The sequence below is a fragment of the Mustelus asterias genome, chromosome 13 (assembly GCF_964213995.1).
Source record: "Mustelus asterias chromosome 13, sMusAst1.hap1.1, whole genome shotgun sequence".
Taxonomy (NCBI): Eukaryota; Metazoa; Chordata; class Chondrichthyes; order Carcharhiniformes; family Triakidae; genus Mustelus; species Mustelus asterias.
The window spans coordinates 14,109,105-14,136,929 of record NC_135813.1 but is presented as its reverse complement, the minus strand read 5'-3'; the positions used below and the strand labels follow the sequence as shown (position 1 = coordinate 14,136,929).

Genomic DNA, 27,825 nt, shown 5'->3' with positions numbered 1-27,825 from the left:
GCTCTGGTACCCATCAGCCTTGGATCTTCAGGTAAGCGTCCTCCAAGGCGGCCTTCACGACACACGACAGCGCAGAGTCGCTGAGCAGAAACTGATAGCCAAGTTCCGCACACATGAGGACGGCCTAAACCGGGATGTTGGATTTATGTCACAGTAACCCCCACAGCTTGCCTCCTGGGCTTGCAGAATCTCACTAGCTGTTCTGTCTGGAGACAATACACATCTCTTTAACCTGTGTTTAATGTTCCCTCCACCCACATTGTCTGTACCTTTAAGACCTGGCTGGCTGTAGGATTCGCATTCTAATCAGTATTCTGCAACTTGATTTTGTGTCTGTTTGCACTGTTTGAGAGCACATTTCCACTCCATCTGACGAAGGAGCAGTGCTCCGAAAGCTTATGGTATTTGCTACCAAATAAACCTGTTGGACTTTAACCTGGTGTTGTGAGACTTCTTACTGTGTTCACCCCAGTCTAACGCCGGCATCTCCACATCATGACCCATCAGCTCACTTCAGAGGAGGACGGGCATCCAGTGCCAGAAGAGGATGAATGATCTCCTTTCAACCATGGCAAGTCACTCATCTAATCTCTTACCACTCACACACTCATCACACATCTACAAGTCACCATCATCCTCCAACATTGATGGCACTCCCTTCCCATGACAGGAGCCATATCATGCAGGGTGTGCACTGTCCATGATGGGACTTCAGTGGTGAGCCTAATCCTGATCATCCATGAAGTGGAAGGCTATTAGGACATCCCAAACTCTCCTAATCCTTCTGGCCATCTGACCACCGCTTGATAGCTTTTCTCTGCATCTCCAGGGCTTCCTCCTCATTGTTCACCTTGATGTTCTCTTCATCACACGAGATGTGCCTCTCAACCATCTCCTCCTCACACAGCTCCTCTTTCTGTTGAAGCACCAAGTTTTGGAGGACGCAGCAGAAAACCATGATGCGAGTCACCCTCTGGGAACTATATTGGAGGGTTTCACCTGACCGGTCCAGGCACCAGAACTGCAAATTCAACATCCCGATCATATGCTACATCAAAGTGCAAGTAGCAGCTTGAGCCTAATTATACTGGTTCTCTGCTGCACTCTGTGGCCTCTGCACAGGCGCAATCAGCTACATCCTTAGGATGCACCTTGTCCCGAGGGGCCACCTCTGCAGCCACTGTGTTCCTTCAAGTACCTCGGGGATCTGTGAGCGGCCCAGGATGAAGCTGTCGTATACACTCCCTGGGAACCTAGCACACACCTGCACCTGAGGAGGCTTTGCATGGTCGCAGATGAGTTGGACGTTAAGGGAGTGGAAGCTCTCGCGGTTGATGTAGGGGACTCCCTGATGCCATGGGTATCGATGAGCCATGTGGGTGCAGCCAATGACTCCCTGCACTTTTGGGAAGCCAGCTATCTGGGCGAATCCTATGGCTTGTGTGTCATGGCTAGCCTGGTCCCGGTCGAAATTGATGAAATTGTGCCACCCCAACAAAGGGCTGTAAGAACACAACTGCAACTGCACCTGTTTGAGCAGGTGCACCCTGCTGAGCTTTGTAGCCTTTTCCCCATGTGCTCACCCTCACATCAAATACTAAAGGCAAACCATGGGAATCACAGGATAAAAGCAAATTACTGCAGATGCTGGAATCTGAAACCAAAAGAGAAAATGCTGGAATCTCAGCAGGCCTAGCAGCATCTGTAAGGAGAGAAAAGAGCTGACGTTTCGAGTCCAGATGACCCTCTGTCAAAGCTTTGTAAAAAGTAGGCTATTTAGCCCTTTGAGGCCGCTCTGCCATTCATTTTGATCATGACTGATCATCAAATTCAAAATCCTGGTCCCCCCTTCCCCCCATATCCCTTGATCCCTTTAGCCCCAAGAGCTATATCTAATTTCTTCCTGAAATCAGACAACATTTTGACCTCAACTACATTCTGTGGTAGTGAATTCCACACGTTCACCACCCTTTGGGTGAAGAAATTTCTCCTCACCTCAGTTCTAAAAGGTTTACCCCTAATCCTCAAACTATGACCCCTAGTTCTGGACTCCCCCACCATTGGGAACGATTCTCCCAAAAGTGCTGAATTGTTAGGAAAACTGTTCTGGATCACGACTGTTTTTTCAGTGCATATTCAGACCTGAATCTCCGCACTCTGTGCAATGCAGAGGTCACAATCGGGAATCTCATTAAAAACCTGGGGGGGCACGCCAGAGTCTGACAGCTCCGGGACTCTGCGCATGCGCAAGGTCCCGATCTGTCAGTCTCCCCATTTGCTGGCCAGCCCAGGACCGCCACAGTGCTGCCCCTCCAGCCCCCCACACGGCCCGATCACAGCCCCCACGACAATTCCCGGGCCAGCCCTGACTGCACCCCCCCCACCCCAGAACACCCTGATGTCCAGCCCACACCCCCCAGCAGTGACGATCCCCCCATCCCCCTCACCCCAACAGACCCCCCCCCTCCCCGCTGACACCCACCCCGGGGTCAGTTCCCCTCCCCGGGAGACAGGCCCCCTGCCCCCTGCAGACCACCATCACCTCCCCAAGCCTGCTCCAGACTGATCGCCATGCAGAGTGGCAGCGGGCCCCCCACCCCCACCGATTGCCCCTAGGTCCTGCCCAGAATAAGCCCTGCTCCCTTGGCACTGCCCGATGCCCGGTGGGCACCCTTGGGCACTGCCCGGGTGCCCATGCCCAGGGGGCACCACCCTCCTGCCGCCCAACCCCCTGGGGGGCCCCGATTGCTCGCCCTTCACTCCGGCGGAGTTTCCCGCTCATTCCCCAAATATGGGGAGCTACTCTAAACCCCGCCGGAATGAAGTATTCCTGGTGATTCGATCAGTTGTGACAAGTTCCCAATAATTGCATGCAAAACATATTTTTAAAAAATTTAAATCACTTATCTATCTTCCCACCGGTTTCCAGCATAGTTTGGACTCCGACTGTTCTCTGGCTCTGGGAGATGTGCATGCGTTCCCAGCGCTTGCGCAAATCCTGGAAAAAGGCCGACAACGCGCATCACTCAGCCCCACCCGCCAGAAAAGTTGCGGGTCGCGATGGGAGAATCGTCCCCATTATTTCTGAATCTACCCCCATCTAATCCTGTTAGAATTTTATAAGTCTCTATGAGATCCCCTCTTACTCTTCTAAACTGCAGTGAATATAATCCTAACCGACATAGTCTGTCCTCATATGACAGACCTACTATCCCAGGATTCAGCCTGGTAAACCTTCGCTGTGCTCCCTCTATACCAAGGACATCCTTCCACAGATAAGGACACCAAAACTGTACACAATACTTCAGGTGTGGCCTTACCAATGCTCTATACAATTGCAGCAAAGCATCCCTTCTTTATTGCCTGCTGTACCTGCGTGCTTGCTTTAAGTGACTGATGCACAAGGACTCCAAGGTCTCGCTGAGTATCCACCTATCTCAAGTTACATCCATTTAAATAATTTGTCTTTCTATTATTGCTACCAAAGTGGATAGCCTCACATTTATCCATAACATACTGCATCTGCCGTGCATATGCCCATACACTCAGCCTGTCCAAATCACACTGAAGCATCTCTGCATCCTCCTCACAGATCACCCTCCCACCCAACTTTGTATCATCTGCAAATTTGGAGATAATACATTCAGTTTCCTCTTCCAAATCATTAATATATAATGTGAACAAATGGGGTCCGAGCACAGATCCCTGCGGAATCCTACTAGTTACTGACTGCCAATCAGAAAAAGACTCATTTATGCCAACTCTTTGCTTCCTATTAAAAAATCTGTTGTAAACTGTGCTGGTGTGACGTCACAACACCAGAGGTGGACTTTTCAAAGTGGGGAGAGCTCATAGCGGGGTTGTCCGCTAATGATATTCAAATGTGTGCTAATGCAGTTCCAGGCAGGGGGAGGGGCTGCAGGGATTATTGCCTTGGGAAATCTCACCGGTGCAAATCCTGTTTCTCGGCTGACACAATATTTTGCACGTCAGCATTTACAGCCATAGCAAACGGGGCATAAAATCCAGGCCAATGAGATTTGGGCAGAAGCCCTATTCAAATAAATCTAAAATCGGTGAATTTAGCAAATTAATGGGCTAGGTGCAGCTGACATTTAGACTTGTTGCAGCATTCAATCATTTTTCCAATGTGTGGAATTTAATTTTAATCAGCCCAAATTAAAAATCTCACAGCACAAATCATCAACTAGTTTTCAATCTGTTTTTACTGTACTAATACAAGTTCTATGCTTCCACTCCCAAATACTTTTTTGATTCAGTCTTATTTTAGTTTTTAAAATGAATTGGTACAAGGACTAATTCTTGTTTTGTTCATGATTGTCATGGAATTCTTGTTTTTGTTATCTATTTTTTAAAAACATGTTGGTGTGGTAAAAAAAGGATTTGAGAATCTGGAAAGCCTGGTGATCTCAAAGAATCGACCTGAAGAAATGAGATTTAAAATCTGGAAAACAGTAGGACAGGTGGTGATTAATGCAATGCTTTAGGGAAAAGCTTAATAAAATATGTTAACATCTATTAGTGAGCTAGGAACAAGCTTCTGACTACATTGTGAAAGAGTGTGATGGATGCTTCTGATAGACCTTAGGGCATCAAGTAAACTGAGTGTGGTGAACCATAGATGGTTACCACTATGGGTACTGAACCATAGATGGTTATCACTATGGGTACTTGTACATATGTTACTCTTGTTACTGTTGGGGTTAGGGTTGGGGTGTTCCACCTGTTAGCATTGTTCTGTGGTGCACTCCGGTTGGCTCCGCCTCCCTATAGGAGTATAAAGGTCACTGCACTTCCTAGTGACCCTTTAGTCTGGGATTGTATTGTTAAGCAGTATGCTCTATTCTTGTTGCGAATAAAAGACTTTATTCCCGGGTACGATCTAGCCTCCCGAGTGAATTAATCGCGCATCAATTTTATTCGCAACAAATTTTGTTCTGGAAAAAAAAATGGAGCAGATGCTGAAACCCGATCGGCTAACCTTAGATCCGCATGCCGCTGGAGCGTCGAACACTTTCGACCATTGGTTGAAGTGTTTCCAGGATTATATCGACGCCTCAACAGCAGTCCAAAACGACGCCAACAGATTGCGGGTCCTCCACGCAAGGGTAAGCGACACTGTGTATGCAACAATCCGTGATTCCCAAGACTACAAAGAGGCCATCGAATTACTCAAGAAGCTGTACCATAAACCACCAAACGAGATTCATGCTCGTCACCTACTAGCCACTCGACGGTGGCAGGCCGGCGAAACGACGGGACAGTACCTGCGCGAACTTCAGCAGCGAGCCAGAGCCTGCAATTGCAAGCCTGTGTCGGCTACTCAATACACAAACGATCTGATCCGAGATGCATTTGTGGCGGGAATCGGCTCATCCTATATTCGCCTGCAGCTGCTAGAGCAAGGTAACTTGGACCTAGCTAAGACGGTAGAATTGGCTGATGCGATGGAAACGGCCTCCAGAAGTCTTGAAACTTACCCCACCGACCACGTGGGAACATAGTGGCAAGTACAGCCACCGACTCAACTCTACCCAGCGGCTCCGAGGAACTGTGCGATCGCGCATCACTGAGTTTAGTAGAACTGCCACAAAGATAGTCATAACTGAATACCAGCAGAAAGTGAGAACAACCAGAAGCAGTGATTATCAAAAAGAAACTTGTATTGTTGGCTCTGCTGGTAATTAACTAAATTTCAAAAATAGCTCCCAGAGAGTGGAGCTGTTCGATTTAATTTTAGGCTTGTTACTCAAGCAAAATACTTTTTTTGTTTCTTGTGCTTGTTGGTTCCTGACTTAAGAGCAAGCCTTATTGAAGTGACCATTTAATACCTATGGCTAAACTTTTGTCTAGATGTGGAGGCATGTTTCAGTGTGTGAATGGCCATACTTAGGGATTTTTTGGAAGAAATCCAATTTTCTGCTGCATTCCTGAGTCCATGTCATTTCCCTCTGGTCTTTTTATGGGTTGAGGATGTTGTACAAAATACGCATCCTCCTCCACTGAAATTGTATTTCCTCCCACACACCATTTCTGTCGAGTGGTGGAAAAGCTTTTGGAAGCCCATTAAAAGCATGCCAGATTTGAGAGCTTGTGAAGTAGATGGAAAGCCTTTTGGGGGGTCTGGCATATTATGAAAGGTAAGTATAAAGTGTTTTCACATCTTTTTCAAATGTCACTATTAGGTGTTTATCAGGATGCAGATGTGTTTTTAATGCAGTGATTCATTATGAGGATTTATCCTTTAAAGGCGGTTGACTCTTATACTGATTTGCCTTGAGTATTTGTTCAAATGCTTTTCCAATTTCGAAAGCACCATAATATAGTGAAAAATTTTACAAATATCCCATCAGCCTGTGCTATCATTCTGTGATCTAAAAGGCTCTGGCTGATCTAAAAAAAATTGGGTTTGACATTTGAAAAAATCTAACCACCTGTCCCTTACATTCTGGTTTTGACATTCTCCACTTGAAGAAAAAAACTAACCATTACATTGGTTGACATGTACTTTGCTTTGAAATTGAAATCAGCACCTCCTGTATTTTCCATCCCAGAGAGCAGTTGATTCTTTGGACAGCAGTGGCCTTTGTCAATGCATGGCTGAGTTTCAAGTGCTAATGTGTATCAGCGCAATAGGTGTTGTTTTCACATGGCAGAATGCAATTTTTCTAAGTTTCAGTGATATGAAGACTTTAGTAGGTGGTGAAAGGTGTGTTTCCCACCCACTCCCTAAGGATTTTAAAATATTTTCTATTGATATTCCATGGAATCTGAGGACTGCATATAGTGCATAGGGTGAGTGGCTATAGAGGATATATGGGGGCATAGAGGTGGCCTCCGTGATCTGACATGGCAGGGGACTGGGTGGGGTTGAGGAAGGTGGGCTGAGTTTAGGATGCCATTAAATACAGATGACAATTGGGGTATTGTGGTGGAGAACTGAGACATGTTTTCTGACCAGTCTGCCTTTGCACCCATACTCCTCATGCACTCTATTGAGGCTTGCAAATTGTGTTGTGAACTCGATCCTACTGTGAAAAGACAAAAATGGTGTGTGAAGTCACACATGTGTCAGTTTGAGAGCCACGAGAGTGTGCGGGTCAGGTTTTTCTGAGCCTAGAGGAAGCTTCAACCCCCAATCTCCACATTAAATCTAATTCTGAAGTGAAGCTGTATCTAGGAGCTGCTAAGAATCCATATCAAACTGCACTCACGCTGTAGAATTGGCCTCACTTTACACTTACACTAAGGGGACGATCTGGCCTCACATTACACTTACACTAAGAGGGCGATCTTACCAAAAAAAACTCTAAGTATCAAACGAGTGTGAAAATGGGAGAGAATTGCGGCCATTTTTTAGCAAGCTTTTAGGCACGATCTTATGCCACTTAGTGCAAAAATAGAGGCAAAGTGTGATTCATGCCAGTAAGGGGAGTGGATGGAGTCTATTCTCTCTGGAAAGCCAGCTGCTGACAGCTAGGGGGTGCTATTGTGCATAGAAAAATAGAAAATAAAAGCAGGAGTAGGCCATTCAGCCCTTTGAGCCTGCTCCGTCATTCATTTTGATCATGGCTGATCGTCAAAACCAATATCCTGATCCTGACGTCACCCCATATTCCTTGATCCCTTTAGCCCCAAGACCTATATCTAATCTGCACGTACAGATCTCTCAGCGTTCTTGTGTAAAGTGTACATAGAACACTGAATATCTGTCACTCCTCCAACCCCTGGATACCCCCCCCCCCCCCCCCCCCCCCCCGCTCCCAACCTATTGTTGGTCTCCACGGCCGATCGTCCCAAATACCACCAACCCAAACCCGACCAAGGGGCACTGTCCCCTCCTGCCCCTGACCACTCATGGGGCCTCAGTGGCCTCTGGTCCCACCAGTCAGGTTTTTGTTACTGAGGACTATATGTGATCCTTGCCGGTGAGGACTTCCATCAGCAAAGCTGCCAAGGCAAGTAAGCCCGGACTGTTGTGTCCGGGACTCACTGATTATATTGAAATTAATATTTAAATCAGCCTTGCGCCTTCCCTGGCGAGAGGCAGATAACGTCGGCAATCCAGGGCCAGTAAGATTGCGAGAGACGAGAAACCGGACATGAACCTGGTTTTTCGCCTCTCTTGCGATCTTACTGGCTCGCCACACCGATCAACTGGCAGGACGAGTCAGTAAGATCATCCCCTAAGAATTTATACCGTTAATCCAGTGTTGGCTGCAACCTGACTGAAGTGAAATGGAGTTAGACTGTCTCTTCCAGGAGTTACAACACAACATTGACCAAATTAAAACCTCTTTGCAACAATGCTGCAGCTGTACCGTGAACACAGACATAGAGTAGTCTAGTTGTAATGCAGAAAATAAATTCTATTATTTTATAACTTGAGAGCAAATATAGAAAAACAAAAGGAACATATAAGTTTATTTACATTATAAAAGCTGCAGGATTTATTCTAGCTTGGCATGATTTTACAAAAAGCAAGATTTGTAAAGGAATTGTACAATTTATCGTGTATTTGCTAACTTTGTTCATATTTTAAGTATAAATTGACCTTAATGATCATAATATTTTCTTCCAAATGTTTCATAGTTCCCCGAGTACTTCTGCTGGGACCACCTGCTTCAGGGAAACGTACTATTGTAAGTGCATTCTAGATTTAAACTATTAACTGAAGAGAAATATCCTGTAATTAATGATGAATAAAGTTTTTTTGAAAAAAATATCTCCCAGCTGAGCAATGTTATCTATTAATATGTCTGTATTTACTGATATTTCTTTATAGCCAATGCTGTGTCAAAATTAATTTCTCAATCTAAAACGATTTCTTGGAATGGAAGTGGTTATTTGATGTATGTTCTTATGAAATTTGTTGACCTATAGGCTTTTTCACTGAGTCAGAATTGCAGGTTTATTTAAATAGTAATTTTAATTATTGGATGCAAGCTTCCTCAATGGAATATTTTCTTCAACATCATTTGATCTTTTTCTCCAACTGAAAGGAGTGCTGGTTTTACTAATTCAGTGCTGTTACGTTATTTTAGAGATTTTGTAATTTCTTCACATCTTAGCTGTTCACAGTAACTTTCAGGTTTGAGAGTGGAATCAAATAATTTTATTTTTCTTTATTTGAAGTTTGCACTAATTATTAACTTGACATTTTGTCAGTGTAGCCTTACTGTTTACCAGAGGTAAAATACATTATATAATGTTTAAAAATATTGTCAGGTTCCGGTACATTATTATCTGCAAAACTGTTTGTATTATTCTATAACATGTCTGTATGATGATGAAATTTAAATTGCTTAATAATTGTCTTATAAATTAGAAGGTAGATTGTTGCCAGCTGAAAACTAAATGTCGCGAAGACTGTTTCTGGCACACAAAGGAGTAAACTAAAATATTTAAAGCAGTAGGAATTTTTTATTGCCTTTCATTTGAAACTGTTATTCTCTTTTTGCACTACCCATTCGCTCTCAAATTTTATCTGCCCATTTTCCTTTGGAGAGTCTATGTGGACCTTTTGCCCTTCAATAAGGGCTGGACGTTTTGGGCCTAATGGCATTTTGATACCCCTAAAGGATCTGTTGATCAGTGTCCACTATACTAGATATTATTCATTCTGTGGAGAAGAATCTTGTGAGCACATATTGGTTATTGCCCTGGATCAGAGTTTCTTTAAATGAAGGAAGATACCCAAAAACAATTTCACATATCCCTGTTTCACTCCTCTATGGTGATTGGAATCTTCTGCTGTCTTCTCCTTATTACATCGCTCCCACCCTGACAAATCCACCAAATTCCACTTTGGCCCTGCTTGCAGTTGCTTCCTCCAAATTTCATTCACTCTGATGTTCCAGGCCTTTATCCATCCTGCCTGAGATCATTGCCTCCCATTTTTACAGCTTGGCCAGGGGGAGACAGTGGGGTAGTAGTAATGTCACTAGTTTAACAAGCTCTGGAACTTGGGTTCTCTCCATGGCAGCTGGTGGAATTTAAGCTCATCTCAGTAATAGTGATCATGAGACCATCACTGATTGTGGTAAAAACCTGTCTAGTTCACTAATGTCCTTCAGAGAAGGAATTTGCCATCCCTACCTGGTCTGGCCTACATGTGACTACAGACCCATAGCATACCCATTGCAATGTGGTTCACTTTTACCTGCCCTCAAAGGGCAATTAGGGATAGGCAACAAATACTGGCCTTGCCAATGACACTTGCAGCCTTCTTCCATCTCTTCTGTTCTCTTGGCCAAGGCGTGTGTTAACGTTATCAGCCGTAGAGGTTTTATGGCAATCTTTTCCCTCTTGCTGAGACTGCCTCCCTGGGTTTTCATTCTCCTGTGTCTTTTTCTGTCCCCTGTCTGCTGTGGTGGTGACATAGAAATATTCCCAAAATCCCACTTTGGCCTTTATCCCCTATTCATCTGGTCCACGTTATGCATTTGGTAATGGTCAATTTGGTAATGACCAATCACTCCCCTTTAGAATCCTCCACTGCTTTTACAAATGTGAAGTGAGAAAAGCACTTTCATACCAGTTGTTCGCGTCAGGAATGCAGTGCCTGGAAGTGTGGTGGAAGCAGGTTCAATGGAGGCATTCAAGAGGGGTTTAGATGATTGCTTGAATATAATGTGCAGGGGTGCAGGGAAAATGCAGGGGAATAGCACTAAGTCACAATGCTTGTTTGGAGAGCTGGTGTAGACACGATGGCCAAATGGCCTCCTTCTGTGCCGTAACGATTCTGTTCCCCGCCCGCCAAAGTTCTAGGTTCCTTTCTCACTTAATTTGCATTTCATCCGATCAGTTTCATCTTTCAGCTGAACAACTCCAGATCCTTGTTGATTTCATCTTCCTTTAAAGTCATCTTACCCAAATAACCAAAGAATTTCTTGCCTAGCTCACATCCCTCTCAGCCTTCACATTGATTTTCTACCCACATAGGTGATCGCCCTTCGACTTTGTGATTAGGTGAATATCAAGGCTTTTGAGATCCTCATTTATGAAGGAGCATTCTCAGAATCCTTTCTTATCTCCCTATATATACACGTTCCCATGACAGTACAAGGTCCTTTAGTCTTAGAGAAAATAAGCCAAACCTCCCTTACCAGCACATTGTCAACATTTTTTTTAGACTCTCCAATTAATGCTTTTGTTGATCTACCCCATAACTGCCTAACCTCAACCTGCAATGTCTGCACCTTCATTAGATCTTAGCAGATTGCAGACATGTTATTCCTCACAGTAAAGTCATGATTTCAACAATTCTGGATTCTGACATGTCTGGCAGTTCATCAGTAGGCAGATGCCATTCAATGCAGAAAAATGTGAAGTTATACATTTTTTGGGAAAAGAACAGTGAAAGGCTGTGTTTCTTATCATGGGGCAATGATTAACAGATTGGAGGAACAAAGGTACTTCAGGAGGTAGCTATAAGGTTCTTTAAATGCAAGAATGCATATAGGAAGGGCTGTGAAATGGCAAATAATGAGTTCATATGTTGGCTGTAAAAGCAACACATTATATTGAATTTGTATAAGACATTTGTTTATCACTGGAGTAGTTCTGGGCATCACCATATAAAGAGCATTATTAGAGCCATTGGAATGATACCAAAATGGTTTTGAGAATTATAGTATAGAGGCTTGAATGATAAGGTCTGAAGAAGAGTCATATGGACTCGAAAGGTTAACTCTCTCTCTCTCCATAGATGCTGTCAGACCTGCTGGGTTTTTCTAATATTTTGTTTTTATTTCAGACTTCCAGCATCTACAGTCTTTTGCATTTATTAAAATATTGAGGTTTTTTTTACCAGAATGTAGAATATTGAAGGGAATCATAGAATGTTTAAAAATATGACTGTCTTGACAAAATAAGCAGTGAAATATTATTTCCAGTAGCAGCCACATTGGTTAAAAGTGCGCAGAACCTGAAATACACCATTTGAAAAATGAAGGAAGATATTAGAAAACAATTTCATGCATTTGAATAGGGAATGGTTTACCTTAGATATTGTGACAATTGGGTAAAAATTGATCTTGGTTTATTTTTGGACCAAATTAAGGATTGATACTCACTGGAAATTAGACCTCGGGCTTCATAATTTCAGAAAGTTGCTGGTATGTGTTGTGCCTGCAGGAGGTGAAATTTGGGGCTACTAGCTTTTGTGACCCTGAGGCAAGCCCTGGAAAGGGACGGGTGGAAGCACTGTGGCCCTTGGATATGCTGTGGGGCGGCACGGTAGCACAGTGGTTAGCACTGCTGCTTCATAGCGCCAGGGTTTGATTCCCGCTTGGGTCTCTGTCTGTGTGGAATTTGCACGTTCTCCCTGTGTCTGCATGAGTTTCCTCCGGGTGCTCCGGTTTCCTCCCACATTCTGAAAGACATGCTGATTAGGTGCATTGACCCGAACAGGCGCCGGACTGTGGCGACTAGGGGAATTTCACAGAAACGTCATTGCAGTGTTAATGTAAGCCTTACTTGTGACTAATAAATAAACTTGAACTTTGGAAGGACATTCTTGGTCTAGGTCAGAAAATAAAATCAAATATTTTTGGTGGTGGCACTCCTTAGGTCACACTGCTTGTCTCAAAACCTGACTGAGCAGGCCACAGAATTGTTACAACACAGAAGGAGGTCATTCAGCCCATCATGTCTATACCAAGTCTCCAAATGAGCATTATGACTTAGTGCTGTTCTCTTGCCTTTTCCCCATACCTCTGCACATTGTTTCTCTAGGACCGAGATTAACCTTGTTGAGGGGATCTGCAAGCAGGTGTTAGACCCCTCAATAGCATATACAAGGATCTTAATAGGAGTTCAAGCTGCCGATCCAGGAGACTCAAGAATTACCTGATGTCAATTATGGTTCTGGGTGTATTTCAGTCTACCTTGTGTTGCGTATCAGAGCCCTCCAAAATGCTCAGTTTTGCCCCTATTTTCCACCCAGAAAACAGGCTTAGCGAGGACAAGTTTCTATCCAAGAATTTATAACCTTATGTAAAATTTAATTGAATAACTACCTGAAAGATAACAGGAAAAGGAAAGGGAAAAATTATTAACGCTAGTTTAATGGGCTGCAGTTTGTCTGGTTCTGTGTTGTAATATCTAATATTCTTGTTGCTTTCAGTTCCATGTTAAAAAGTTTGTAACTCAATGATCCAGAGTTTCTAGGGCCGATCCTATTCCCTTTCTTAGATGCATGTACTACAAAAGTAATCTTTCACTCCTTGATATTTCCTCCACTATTAAGTATAAATATTGATACTTGTGGTAGAAGGTATCCTATGTACATTCTCATTTTGCAGAAACTCAATTGCCTAAATTTTCTTCTTCTTCTGAATATAACAAACATTCGTTTTGCATACATAATTTGCTTGTTGATTTGTAATTTATTTTAATCTGTTTCTGTATTTATACTGAAATGTCTATATTTTCATGGTGCTAAATAATCTTTAAGAAATAGAGAATATGTTTTTTTTTCTGCTTCACTAAAGGGATTAAAAAGAAAAAGAATTGATTTAGAAATCTGTGTTTCTTATCAATCCAAAAACCATGAGATATACTTTGAACATTTTTTATCAATAATGCTTTGGTGTTGTCCCTGTTCTTTTAAGATATCCGTGTATGGTATAGCATTGTTAATTCTTAAAGCCCTAAAGATTTAACCTTAAACTACGAACTGGCATTGTTCCTATGTGTGAGATTTTTCACTTTACTTTTACTAGGCCAAGTTGCTGTGTGACAAGATCAGTATGAACTTTCTCACTTTGGACAATATGCTAGCAAATAAATCTGTGATTTCTAACAAAATTCAAAGATTAAACATCAACAATAAGGTACAGTAATATGTTATCTTCAGTGTTTTTGTTCAATATTTTCTAAAGGTGGTAACTTGGGCATATGGTTTTGTTAGCACTCACACCCCCTGAAATCACATCTGTGGTGGCTCTTAATCTGCAGTCAGAAATTTGGCCTTTGGGATTGTCACACATGAACATGATCGTATCCTTACTGGATATGTCCATGTTCCAGTTAGCAGATAAGTGCAAATTCTGGCTGGTATTCCTCAACTTCTGGAATTAAAAGTCTAATTTGACCATGAAACCATTGTCAATTGTAAAAACCCATCTGGTTTATTAATATCCTTTAGGGAAGGAAATCTGCCAACCTTACCTGGTCTGCCTACATGTGACTTCAGATCCACGGCAATGTGGTTGACTATTAAATGGCCTGGCAAATCAGTCAGTTTAAGGGCAATTAGGGATGGGCAATAAATATTGGCCTAGCCAGCAACGCCCACATTCCCTGAACGAATAAAGAACTTCCGGTGCTTTTTTCAGGAATGCTGATGCTAATTTTAATGCTCTAACCACTGACCAAGTTAAACCACAATTGGCCATGAGTTATGAATTAACCTGCATTTGGCATCAGGTGACGTTCACATAGACCTGGAAGCACATAGTTGGTTAATTCTCTTAACCAAACTGAATCGTTCTTCTTGCAGTTTATGAATATTGTGATTTTGACATCTTGCTGTTTTGTCATACAGTGTATCCGGTGAAACCTGGGTCAGATGAGGGAGTATGGATTTAATTTAACTTTTTCAATAAATACTGCCCATTTAAATTAATTTTAAGCAATGCTGTAGTGTGGAAATGGATGAAAATAAGTGGAGTTACTCAGTGCTAATTAAAGGAATAAAACTCTGCTCAAGGGAGATAACAGCTCTGGAAAAATTATTGTAGTGCAGCTTCTTAAAGAGCAGCATGGGCATTAATTATATTCTTAGTACACTAGCTCTTTACTTGGAAAATTGTAATTGTTATGATGTCCTTTCTGGGCTTTAATGTTTTGGTTGGCCAATGTTTTTCTGACATTGATTTTGGCCATTGCGAGAAGGTCAAGTCCAATACAGGGATTAAATCAGAACTGGTGGCGAGAATCCTTTCACAAATAATGATTTGAAACAAGAAGAGAATAATTTAAATGTTGCTTCAATGTTGATTACTTCAACAAGAACTTGCATTATATTGCAGAGAAAAACCTCCCAAGGGCCTTACTTCACAAAGGCATAAACAAATGTTAATTTACAGGACAGTTGTACTGTTTGTGAATGTATTCATGCATTGGTTGATAGACATCTTTGCAGCTAACTACATAATACTTCAGATTTAAACTTAACCATTTCGTGATTTAAGATACTTTAATATAGTACAGTTTAATTTGTTCAAATGAAAAGCATGTAACGTTAACTATATGGCATTGTACTTTTGTGAAGGTGGCCCTCAATGTTGTCCTTTGTATGCTTATCTTTCCATATATTTGTCTAAATGACAATGACATTGTTCTACAAGGAATAAGCTTTGCATTTTCCCCAGACATGCTTAGCCTCTTTGTGATTATATATTGATTTTTTTTTTAACATCTGCAAAAGCTGAAAGGATGCAGTGGTTAGTGTCATTGATAGTATTAAAAGTACCATCAATCTCGCTGTATAGAAGACAAATCATCCATTTTCAGTGGGAGGAATAAACTTCATTAATTCCTGTTGCTCAGTTGAAAACTAACATTCTAAAGATAAAATTTGTATTTTAGTGGTTCCCTGAAATTCTTAAAATTGTTAACCAACTTCTTTCCATGGCTGGTGTAAGGTCAGCTTTCCAAAGCAGTAATTTCAATTATTTAAATTTTTTGTTAAAACTTCACTTTTTGATGACTGAATACATCAACAAATTCTCTTTGTTTTAGTTCTGAAGGAACTGTGTTCTCAGTACAGTTCCAGTAATGCAGTCAAATTTAGAGTTGGAAAACAAAATTATTGCACATTTTAAATTGAGAAAAGATTTAAACAATTGGGCAAAAGTTCTAACCCAAGCAGCAGTATAATTTTTATCTTTCATATGATCAAATCATTTCCATGAAATATTTAAATTTCATGGAAATATCATTATAATTGAGAACAAATAACACTGCCGGGGATGTGGGGGAGGGCTATTCAAGATAATGATCCAGGAACCAATCTGCGCATCAGTATAGTTTGCAATTAAAATTATTTCTATTCTAATGCTTATCATTCAAATTGTACCTTTTTAGCTAATGTGTTGTATAAATAGGATACACAGTGAAGGCCTGAGAATATAATTTTATATCCCACTTACAGGGTTGACCACCACCCTGCTTACTTTATGAATTCACTGTATATAAATTATATCTTACAGATATTCATTGTGCATCCTGTGTTTTGAAAGTTACCATACTTTGCTCCAGATGGTAGACATGAATCTTAACCACTTTCGACATCCTTACTAATTTTTTTTTCTTCCAGATTTTCTAAAAACCCTAAAGCAACTTTAAAAGATTGCTTGGTATAGCAGGACAACACAAAATGAGTTTGTAACTTTCATAACCTCTGTCAGTGTGACACTTCAAAGGGATGAAGCAGACACTGGCTGCGGCAGCAAGCAGCATGATCCACCACAAGCAGGCAGTGATTCCACACTCCCACTGCGCTGGACCATGGGTCTCGAGCCAATTCCCCCATGGGACCCAGTAACTGTCAAAAAAAAGTGCCTGCCGATTCTCTTCACTTTTCTCCTTCAGCCTAATCATGTAGGGGCTTTGGAATTCCTTTTGAACTTCGCTCTGAATATTCACCCTCTCATCTCTTTGCAATTCTCTTTTGCTTTGCAGGAAATTCCCAATACACTATGGGCAAAGCTGATCCTAGAACGGCTGTCAAAAACGGACTGCATCAAACGGGTAGGAATCGCTCCTGTAGGAATAGTCAAAGAGCAATTACACAGCATGCACACATACTTGGCATTCAGCGGTGGAATGAGTGGGGGATTGGTTCAGGCAGTGGCTGATTGCTCTGTCGAACAGCAGTGGGGGAGTTTGAAAGTTTATTAAGAGGATAAAGTGCAGGATGAGTGTGTGCATATGCTAATCTGATAGTTGAGCGTTGATCAAAGACTAAACACAGAATCCAACTGATTGCCTGGAGCAGTATTCAGGGCTGGGATGGGCTATGTCACCCAGAAATCAGACAAAATAGTTAAATGGAAACCGTATAGCTAAGCTCTGTTTGGTGGGTAAGCCGGTTGAGGCAAAATTTTTATTTAGCATGATTATTTGTTAGAGTATACATTAAAACAACAAAATATGCAACAGAACATACATTCTAAAACTTATGAAAACAATGACATAACTGTTGTTCAATTTTGAAACTATTTGCTTAACTTCACCTTGCAAATTTACTGAAAGTCTAAAAAACATCAGTAGTTGAGTTGGCCAAAATGAATAGATACCTCCTACATCAAGATTATAATATCAGTAAATTCCAGTCAACTAAATGGCCATGAAATTTTGTTGTTACTGTGCCCTGAGTAAAAAATGTAGTGGGTGGTATGTTTCCATTCTGCGCTGGAAATATGCCCTCTTGATAAAGGCACCTATAGGTGGAAGGGAGTGTTACGAGGAGTTAGACAGAGATAACAAAAGGGAACGTGTTGATTCAAAAAAGAAACCTAGGTGACGATGAAAGAAATGGGGAAGGAGATTAGAGGCAGTGATTATTAATGATGAAGAAGTTTGAGATTGGCTATAATTTAGCACCAGGTTCCCTATGAACGTGCTGTGTGTCAACAGGAAAGACAGCCCATCCAGCTGTACTCCAGCACAAAGGATTTCCCTGAAGCAATAAGATGGTCTGGCCCTTTAGAAGTAAAGTGTTACCTCTTGAGATAGACTGCCAGATTAGTTACACAGGTCATGCAGTCCAGTCTCCACTCCACAGATTTAAGACCATAGGGGGGGGCTTTAATATTAGGGAAGGGGGAATTGGGCTGGGTTCAAAATTAGGGGTGAGGTGGGTGGGATAACCATATGGGATCTGATCAGGATCAGGTCATCAAAGGGTAAGGAAATGGAAAGTAATTATTGAATGGATTCATAGAGGTACTGACAGCAATAAGTACACTGGACCGAAACCAAGAGAGCTGGGAATTGGAAAAGAATCTGGTTGAATTAGTTGGGGGGTTTTTTTCACAGGGCAGAAAGAGGGGAAAGCTTTTTTTATTCATTCGTGGGACATGGGCGTCACTGGCTGGCCAGCATTAATTGCCCATCTCTAGTTGCCCTTCAGAAGGTGGTGGTGAGTTGCCTCCTTGAATCGCTGCAGTCCACATTCTGTGGGTTGACCCACAATGCCGTTAGAGAGGGAATTCCAGGATTTTGTTCCAGCAACTGCGAAGGAATGGCGATATATTTCGAAGTCAGGACGGTGAGTGGCTTGGAGGGGAACTTGCAGGTGATGGAGTTCCCATGTATCTGCTGCCCTTGTCCTTCTAGATGGAAGTAGTCGTGGGTTTGGAAGGTGCTGTCTAAGGATATTTGGTGAGTTGCTGCAGTGCATCTTGTAGATAGTACACACTGCTGCTACTGAGTATCAGTGGTGGAGAGATTGAATGTTGGTTGATGTGGTGCCAATCAAGCGGGCTGCTTTGTCCTGGATGGTGTCAAGATTCGTGAGTGTTGTTGGAGCTGCACCCATCCAGGCAAGTGAGGAGTATTCCATCACACTCTTGACTTGTGCCTTATAGATGGTGGATAGGCTTTGGAGAGTCAGGAGGTGAGTTACTCGCCGCAGTATTCCTAGCCTCTGACCTGCTCTTGTCGCCACTGTGTTGATGTGGTGAGTCCAATTGAGTTTCTGGTCAATGGTAACCCCAAGAATGTTGACAGTGGGGGATTCAGTGATGGTTACACCATTGAATGTTAAGGGACGGTGGTTAGAGTGTCTCTTATTGATGATGGTCATTGCCTGGCATTTGTGTGATGCAAATGCTACTTGCCACTCGTCAGCCCAGCCTGGATATTGTCCAGATCCTGTTGCATTTGAACATGGACTGCTTCAGTATCTGAGGAGTTGTGATAGGTACTGAACGTTGTGCAATCATCGGCGGAGGGAAAGTCATTGATGAAGCAGCTGAAGATTGTTGGGCCTAGGACACTACCCTGAGGGATTCCTGCAGAGATGCCCTGGAGCTGACATGACTGACCCTCCACAACCACAACCTCTTCCTATGTACCAGGTATGACTCCAACCAGCGGAGTGTTTGCCCCCGATACCCAATGATTCCCATGTTGTTAGAGCTCCTTGATGCCACACTCGGTTGAATGGAGCCTTGATGTCAAGGGCTGTCACTCTCACCTCAGTGTGATGATCAGGAGTTTTGTAAAATAGACCTTCTGCCTCAATTCTATTTCCCACCCACACCCCTACTTCATGAATGGCCAAAAACCTGTCTGTCTCAGCCTTAAATGTATTCAGCTCTCTACCCCTCTGGAGTAGAATTCCAAAGACTTGCAAGCCTTTGAGTGAAGAATTTTCTCATAATTTCAGTCCTAAATGATTGACCCCTTATCCTGAGACAGAGCCCCTGTGCTCTATATTTCCCAGCCAAGGGAAACAACTTCTCAGTGTGTAGCCTTTCAGAATCTTGTTTCAATAAGATCACATTGTAGTTGCCTAAATTCTGGAGACGATAAGCCCAATGTAGACAGCCAAAGAAAAACTCAAGCTTTTCTAGAAATCATTCTGCCTAAAAAAAAGGAAAGTGTGAAGAAAATATTTCAGTCCAACACATTATCTGGGATTTTCCGCTCCCGTTTGCGGCTGGAGTCATGGCGGGTGGAAGTGGAAAATCTCATGAGATTGCAAAAATCGATTTTGTCTCTTTGTGAATGTCTTCTTCTCCTATCAATGACGCATTGCATTTCTCACTGTTGCATGTCGGGAACATCATTTCCATAGATTTGCATCTCACTATAAGCCCTGCTCACCGGAATCATCCCGCCACCTGGATCATGAGGCCACTTCAATGCACAGTCACACCGACGTGTTTCACAACAGTACAAAAGCAACGTGCACCTGGCAACTTGCACTTTGTTCCTCACTTTGAGGTTCATTTGCCTACCTTGTTTTGGACAGCGCTCCTAAAATTCACTCTCAGATTTTGCAGGCAGCTGGTTGGCTGTTCCGGAGGGGCTCACAGGCCAGTCTCTACTTACTATACCAGTGGAAAGGCAGAGGTATCTTATCAATGGCTGCAGGATGAGGGCTTGCTTGGCGAAAGTGGGGAAGTGGTCTCAGGCAAGTTCGCAGGTTGTGACAAGTGGCATAGGTCCCTCCACCTCAGAATATCTATGGGCTAACTCTTGGATAAGTAACACAAGAGCAATGGATACAAGGAATATAGATGGAGGAGTGAGAGGCTTATGACAGAGGGTAACCTTCATGTTTACTTTCTCAGTGATGAAGAGGGAGGGTGGTTTCCACCCTCACATGGAGGGTTCAAGCTGGTCTGGCAGTGAGAGCTCACCGCCACCACATCTTGCACCAGCTGTGATCGCGCAGACAAAAAATATGAGAGCAAACCTTGCTGTTGGGGTCTTTGCAGGCACCATGGACACCAGCTGACTGCAATGGGAGGAGTGGGAGCTGGTGGTGGTGGGAAGAGTGCGAATAAAGGGCCACCCAACAGAACAGTGCATTCCTAGATGAGCAGAGCTGAGAGATGCTAGTGAACTTTTAATGGCAGTACAGGAAATCATCAAACTGAAGCAATGAACACGCAAACTGACACTAATCGATATCCTGAGTTTATTGTCTTGCTCGCAGCATGGTTTTTCCCCACAACAATTATGAAATTGAGTGGAATTGAACAGTCAGAGCAGCTTTTGAGGTGTGTTGCATTAGTGGCGCTGGACAATTTCAACAAGACAAGCCTCAGGCCACCCTCAACATCTTGCAGAGTTTGTTTAAAAATTGACGCTCCTGTATTCTCCTAACACTGCAGTCTTACTGTGCTGTGTGTGAGGATGCCAGCACCTGAACTGAAAGCAACACATCCAGACACCTGGCCAAAGCAGTCTCATCTTAGTTATTCATGATTTGCGAGAAGGGAATCACCTAGGTACGCACACCACAGTGTCAATCGTTTATGTCGCGAACATTTGGCGACACAGGAACCAGGTCCTTTAACTCACAGTCGCAAACAAATCATTGACATCAAGGTGAATATTGTCGATGAGTTCTGACTCCTGTGTGTTTCTCATTTATACTGCAGAGAGGAGGCCACAAGGCAGATAAGACCTGCATTAATTGTTGCTTACGTAACTGCAGACAGAAATGGAAGAAGAAAGAGGCGTTAGCAAAGGAGAAAGCTGGCTCACCAAAAGCAGGAACAAAACCCTGAAGTCCATGGCCCAGCAATGCCCCCTCTGGATGTTAACATTCAGGGGAACAGAAACATCACGCACAGGCATCTCACTACACCAAGGGTGTACCAAAGTCACCTGTCTTATCTGCAGATGACTAAGAACAGGTGTCGTTGATGCCGTCACATGTCCCAGGGATCTGATAATTCTCATTTGCCGCATTCTGCATGAATTGGCACCATGTGGACATGGAGGACATCCTTTTCCAGTGGCTGTGAAAATAACAGACACATTCACCTTCTATGGCACTGGTTCCTTCCAGGGTTCTGCTGGAACCAAGGATCTCTCAGGCATCCACACACAAATGCCTACATGAGATCACCGACACCCTTTTTGCCAAGGCCCACAATTACATCAACTTTGATAAAGATCAAGCACACCAGGATGCCAAAGCACTGGCTTTTGCTGAGATTTCCAGGTTTTCATGATGGACAGTGCCATCGATTGCACTCTTGTGGTTATCAAAGCTCCTTGGCAGCATGCACTATAAAACATAAACAGGAAAAACTTCCACTTGTACAGCTGGTTTTTCCCCACAACAATGATGAAATTAAGTGTAATTGAACAGCAAGATCAGCTTTTGAGGTGTGTTGCATTAGTGGCGCTGGACAATTTCAACAAGACAAGCCTCAGGCCACCCTCAACATCTTGCAGAATTTGTTTAAAAATTGACGCTCCTGTATTCTCCTAACACGATGTGGAGATGTCGGCGTTGGACTGGGGTAAACACAGTAAGGAGTCTAACAACACCAGGTTAAAGTCCAACAGGTTTATTTGGTGGCAAATGCCACTAGCTTTCAGAGCACTGCTCCTTCGTCAGGTGAGTGGGAGATCTGCTCGTAAACAGCAAACAGGGCATATAAAGACACAAACTCAATTTACAGAATAATGAATAATGATTGGGATGCGAGTCTTTCCAGCTAATCAAGTCTTAAAGGTACAGACAATGTGAGTGGAGAGAGCATTAGCACAGGTTAAAGAGATGTGTATTGTCTCCAGACAGGACAGCCAGTGAGACTTTGCAAGTCCAGGCAAGCTGTGGGGGTTACAAATAGTGTGACATGAACCCAAGATCCCGGTTGAGGCCATCCCCATGTGTGCGGAACCTGGCTATCAGTCTCTGCTCAGCGACTCTGCGCTGTCGTGTGTTGTGAAGGCCGCCTTGGAGAATGCTTACCCGAATATCAAAGGCCGAATGCCTTCAGCGGTCACGGGCATTTGGCCTCTGATATTCGGGTAAGCATTCTCCAAGGCAGCCTTCACAACACACGACAGCGCAGAGTCGCTGAGCAGAGACTGATAGCCAGGTTCCGCACACATGAGGACGGCCTCAACCGGGATCTTGGGTTCATGTCACACTATCTGTAACCCCCACAGCTTGCCTGGACTTGCAAAGTCTCACTGGCTGTCCTGTCTGGAGACAATACACATCTCTTTAACCTGTGCTATTGCTCTCTCCACTCACATTGTCTGTACCTTTAAGACTTGATTAGCTGTAAAGACTCGCATTCCAATCATTATTCATTATTCTGTAAATTGAGTTTGTGTCTTTATATGCCCTGTTTGCTGTTTATGAGCAGATCTCCCACTCACCTGACGAAGGAGCAGCGCTCCGAAAGCTAATGACGTTTGCTACCAAATAAACCTGTTGGACTTTAACCTGATGTTGTTAGACTCCTTACTGTGTTCTCCTTACACTGCAGTCTTACAAACAAATACTGCAAGTTTGTGCCAGGTAATTATGAAGTGTCCACAACTCGCATATTTTGAGTAGATCGCGGATCCTGGAGATCTTCGAGGCATGACATAGGATCCAGGGCTGGTTCCTCAGAAACAAAGCGTACCTGCAAACTACGTAGTTGATGATGCCTGCATGACGACCTCAGACTCCTGCAGAGAGAAGATACAGCACGGCTTATTTTTTATTCATTTACGAGATGTGGGCATTGCTGGCTGGACTAGCATTTATTGCCCATCACGAGTTACCCTTGAAAAGGTTGTGGTGTGCAAAGGTTCTTGAACCATTGCAGTCCCTGAGGTGTAGGTACACCCACAGTACTGAGGGAAGGAATTCCAAAATTTTGACCCAGCATCAGTGTAGGAACAATGGTATAGTTCCAAGTTAAGATGGTGAGTGTCTTGGAGGGAACCTCTAGGTGGTCCTGTTACCAGGTATCAGCAGCCTTTGTCTTTCTAGATGATGTGGTCGTGCGTTTGGTAGGTGCTGCCTGAGGAGCCTTGGTGAGCTCCTGCAATACGTCTTGTAGATGGTCCATACTGTTGTCACTGTTCGTGGATGGTGGAGAGATTGAATGTTTGTGGAAGGAGTACTAGTCAAGTGGCTGCTTTGTCCTAGATGGTGTTGAGCTTCTTGAGTGTTGAAGCTGCACTCATCCAGGCAACTCCTGACTGATGCCTTGTAGTTGGTGGACAGGCTTTGGGGAGTTGGGAGGCGAGTTACTCGTCACAAGATTCCTAGCCTCTGACCTGTTGTTGTTGCCACAGTATTTATATGGCTAGTCCAGTTCAGTTCCTGGTCAACAGTAATCCCTAGAACGTTGATAATTGGGGATTCAGTGATGGTAATGCCATTGAATGTCAAGGGGTGATTATTAGATCCTCTTTTGTTGGAGATGGTTATTGACTGGCACTTGTGTGGGATGAATGTTACTTGCCACTTGTCAGCCCAAGCCCAGATATTGTCCAGGTCTTGTTGCATTTAGACATGGACTGCTTCAGTATCTGAGGAGTCGCGAATGGTGTTCAACATTGTGCCGTCATCAGTGAACAACCCCACTTCTGACCTCATGATGGAAGGAAAGTTATTAATGAAACAGCTGAAGGTGGTTGGATCTAGGACTACCCTGATCAGCTCCTGTAGTGATATTCTGGAACTGAAATGATTGACCTCCAACCACCATAACCATCTTCATTTGCGCCAGGCATGACTCCAACCAGGTGATGGCCTAGTGGTATTAATATTAGACTATTAATCTAGAATCTCAGCTAATGTTCTGGGGACCCGGGTCGAATCCTGCTACGGCAGATAGTGGAATTTGAATTCAATAACAAGTATCTGGAATTAAGAATCTACTGATGACTATGAAACCATTGTCAATTGTCAGAAAAACCCATCTAGTTATCCAGACTTGAAATGTTGGCTCTATTCTTTCTCCACAGATGCTGTCAGACCTGCTGAGTTTCTTCAGCATTTTCTGTTAGATGTGTGTTTGACAGAGTGAGTGGTGATGTCCATTAAGCTGGGAGTGAATGAGATTCCTTGGGTGCGTGATGGGCTTGTGAGTGTGTGAGTTGAGAATGATGAGATGGTTGAATTACTCTGGTGGAAAAGATGAGATCATTCATCCTCTTTCGGCATTGGGTGACAGACCTCTTCTGGGCAGCGTTCACACTCACCACGGCTGTCTCTAGCTCCCAAGCTGGATTTGTCACTTTGTTGCCCTTCCTGCGGTCAGAGCAGGGGTAGAGGACATCATGGCAAACCTCCATGGCATCCAGCAGGTGCTCAAGTGAGGTATCACTAAATCTGGGGCAGCATTCTTCTTTGCTTTGAGGCCACCTCTTCAGTGGAGCACTCCAGTGCTGCAAGCATTGGGAAGTGTGCGCACTGTGCCCTTTTTAAAAATGGCGCCTGCATTGAGGAAGTGGTGTTGTAGTCATGTCGAGGCCGGCGAATGAGGCCTGCTTGCCAGCGATCCGGCAAGGTTCACAGAGTTGTATAATTAATAAAGCGGGATGGGGACAATATGGCATGAAAATTGACCATTGTGGCTGTTGGGGACAGTACCGATTTCCATGCCCATTACTGCGCTTGGTGTAATGCAGGCAAAATCTCACCCATTGATGCAAATAGTCATGGTTTGTTTTTGATTTATATTTGAGTTCTAAATGGGCAACCTTTTTTTAGATAGTTTTATTTAAAGTTTTCTATTTTACATTTCTTACAAGATGCAACAAATTCCCAAAATCTAGTACTGTACAGAGTAATCATCATTCCACATAAACATGCAGAAAAGACCAGTCGATATGCATACAAATGATCCACCAAATTATCAATCATTGCAATTGTCGTAGTTGGTGTCTCTTCTCGTACGGGTAAAGAAAGGATATCAGAAAGGGTGGGGGATCTCAGGATAACAGGGTAAAACCATGAGCACAGGGCAACATGGTGCACACCCTCCTCCACAGGATAACTGAGACAGAGCTACACAATATACGGGATCCCTTATGGGGTAATATACAACCAACTGGGGCCTAACAGCATCCCAGGACATCCAAGCAATAAAAGGATAACCCAGAAAAAGGGGAACATCAGGATACTGCCATTGGTACAAGATGTGATGTGTCAGTATATGCTCTCATGTGCAGTAACCAATAAGCCAAGAATTCATACACCTCACCTAGGCTCGGAACACAACAACCTCCCTCCTCTCCAGCCAAACAGAAGCACTGAACAGGTCACTCATCACCAGAGAATTTAAATCATATTCCATTAAAGAAACCCTATTGATGAGGAGAAGAAGAATTGTCAAGACACCCATCAGCACCAGAGTACCTTGTGAAGAGATACCACCACCCTCCTCCAACAAGATAAGGGAAACCCTCTAGATTAACTATAACATATCAGAGCCCATAGCAACACCCCACCCACCCCATTTAAAAAATGGGAGCTCCAAAGAGAGAGGAGCACCAGAATTATTCAATAAATGCTAGTGCCGGAATTTTACTGCCTCGCCCACCCGAGGCTTGTAAGATCCTGCCCGAGGCCAATGGAGAATGCCGTTCTGCGAGGCTCGGGGTGGGCGTGCCGGTAAAATTCCGGCATAGATGTAGTCTTTAAGCATTCACTTTTTCATGAAGGATACCAGGAAGAGAGCAGAATAGTCTCACAAGGAACAATATACTGCCCTCCCCAGGGGGGCCCAAACTAGAAGATGGACAGACTAGAAGTCTCCATATAAGACCATTTAGAGGAGGTGACATTCTCCTCCAACCAGCCTAATATCCAACCGAAGAGAGACTCCAACAATGCTGAACCGAAACACCCAGATTCGGACTCTGGTCCCGTGGCTAACAGGGCACTACATCTCCAGGAGAACCAAGTCTCAAAAAGGCGAACAGTCCAGAAACCCCCAGAAGAGAACGTATTTGAGGAGGGCAGCTTACTCCCCCATCTAACATGCCCCGGTCAAACACACCCGCTACTGCCGTAACCTGCTCAACAGCATACCAAGGGCCAGCAAGTCAAGAATATTCACATCACTCTTATGCATTGAACAAAGCAAACTATCCCTTTCTCTCGGTACCCTAGAGACACCATTTGGGCCTCACTATCAATGCAATTCAACCCATTTCCCCACATCAGAGAAACCCTAACAACTGGATAATATGTCCGCCATACATTCCATGAGCCAAGTAATCAAGTAACCACTGCCACTACTTGTGCAGTCAAATCAAAATAAAAGACCAACCCTACAAGGCTGGATATCCAAGGATTGGTCAACTATGCCCACGCGTGCACCAGAATATAGGTCCCCCGCTTCAGCAACACCAGAGACGCCAAGACAAAAAAAAAAGAACCTGGTCTTTTCCAGGATACATGATCTGTCTGTACTTTCTCAAGAAACAAGCCAGGATTTCTAAATCCCAGAGCAACAAAATTACAAAAGTAAAGTATGACCCCAATAGTTCTAACGGGGGTTTCTCCCCACCCACAATGAGGACTGCCATACCAGTCATCTCTGTACCAAACCACCTACCCACGACCTTCCTGTGGTGTTACTCATCTAAAACATAAGGTGAAGGGGACTAAAAATTGTACTCCCTCAGTGTAAGAGCATGGATTACAACACATTTTTTTAAAAAAAGCAAACCAGGTAAATATTGCACAGCCCTCATGTCATACGACCAACTGAGCATACTCCTCAATGGAAAGAAGGAGACTCACAAACCATAGCCTCCCTCATTCCATTGCTTGAGGATATCAGTGGGCGAATATCATCGAGAAGGAAAAATAGACAATCCTGATTTTCACAGTATAACAGGAGCATTTATGCTCATATATCATACACCCTTGTCTGGATAAAAGACAACATCACAAAATCAGATTTATAATCTCAAGGGAACAAAGTTCAGGGTTGGTGATAACTGCAGGATAACATATCCATCCACGGAGCTTGAAAGGGCCAAAGCCATGACAGGATCGCCGAGCAGCATCTGGGATCCATCCAGAGTTTCACCGAAGCCTCTGCACCGCCATCATATCGTCGTCCCGAAGCCCCGGCAAAGAAAAGCCTAGGCCCCGGTGGGGGACAAGGAGCTGACACGTCTGGCCGCCTCCAACCCTTCTCAACAAACGCAGAGGACTAGACAGTGTAAGACAGTGCTTGGAGTCTTCGACCAACCCCATGCCTAGAAGACCGGGTACAATGTACTTTATTGAACTTGAGACACCTAGCCCTCAAAACGAGATTCTGAAAGCATAGCAATCAGTTCTCAAAT

General features: G+C 43.5%; 1 protein-coding gene across 1 annotated transcript in view; it reads left to right on the top strand.

Moving 5' to 3' along the window:
- Positions 1 to 1,285: 1,285 nt before the first annotated feature.
- ak8 (adenylate kinase 8) overlaps positions 1,286 to 27,825 on the top strand; it is a 160,871-nt gene continuing 134,331 nt past the window's right edge. The window contains exons 1-3 of the mRNA XM_078227557.1: positions 1,286 to 1,504; positions 13,749 to 13,859; positions 16,714 to 16,782. Of these exons, the coding sequence (XP_078083683.1) occupies positions 1,286 to 1,504; positions 13,749 to 13,859; positions 16,714 to 16,782 (399 nt within the window). The remainder of the gene's footprint in view (positions 1,505 to 13,748; positions 13,860 to 16,713; positions 16,783 to 27,825) is intronic.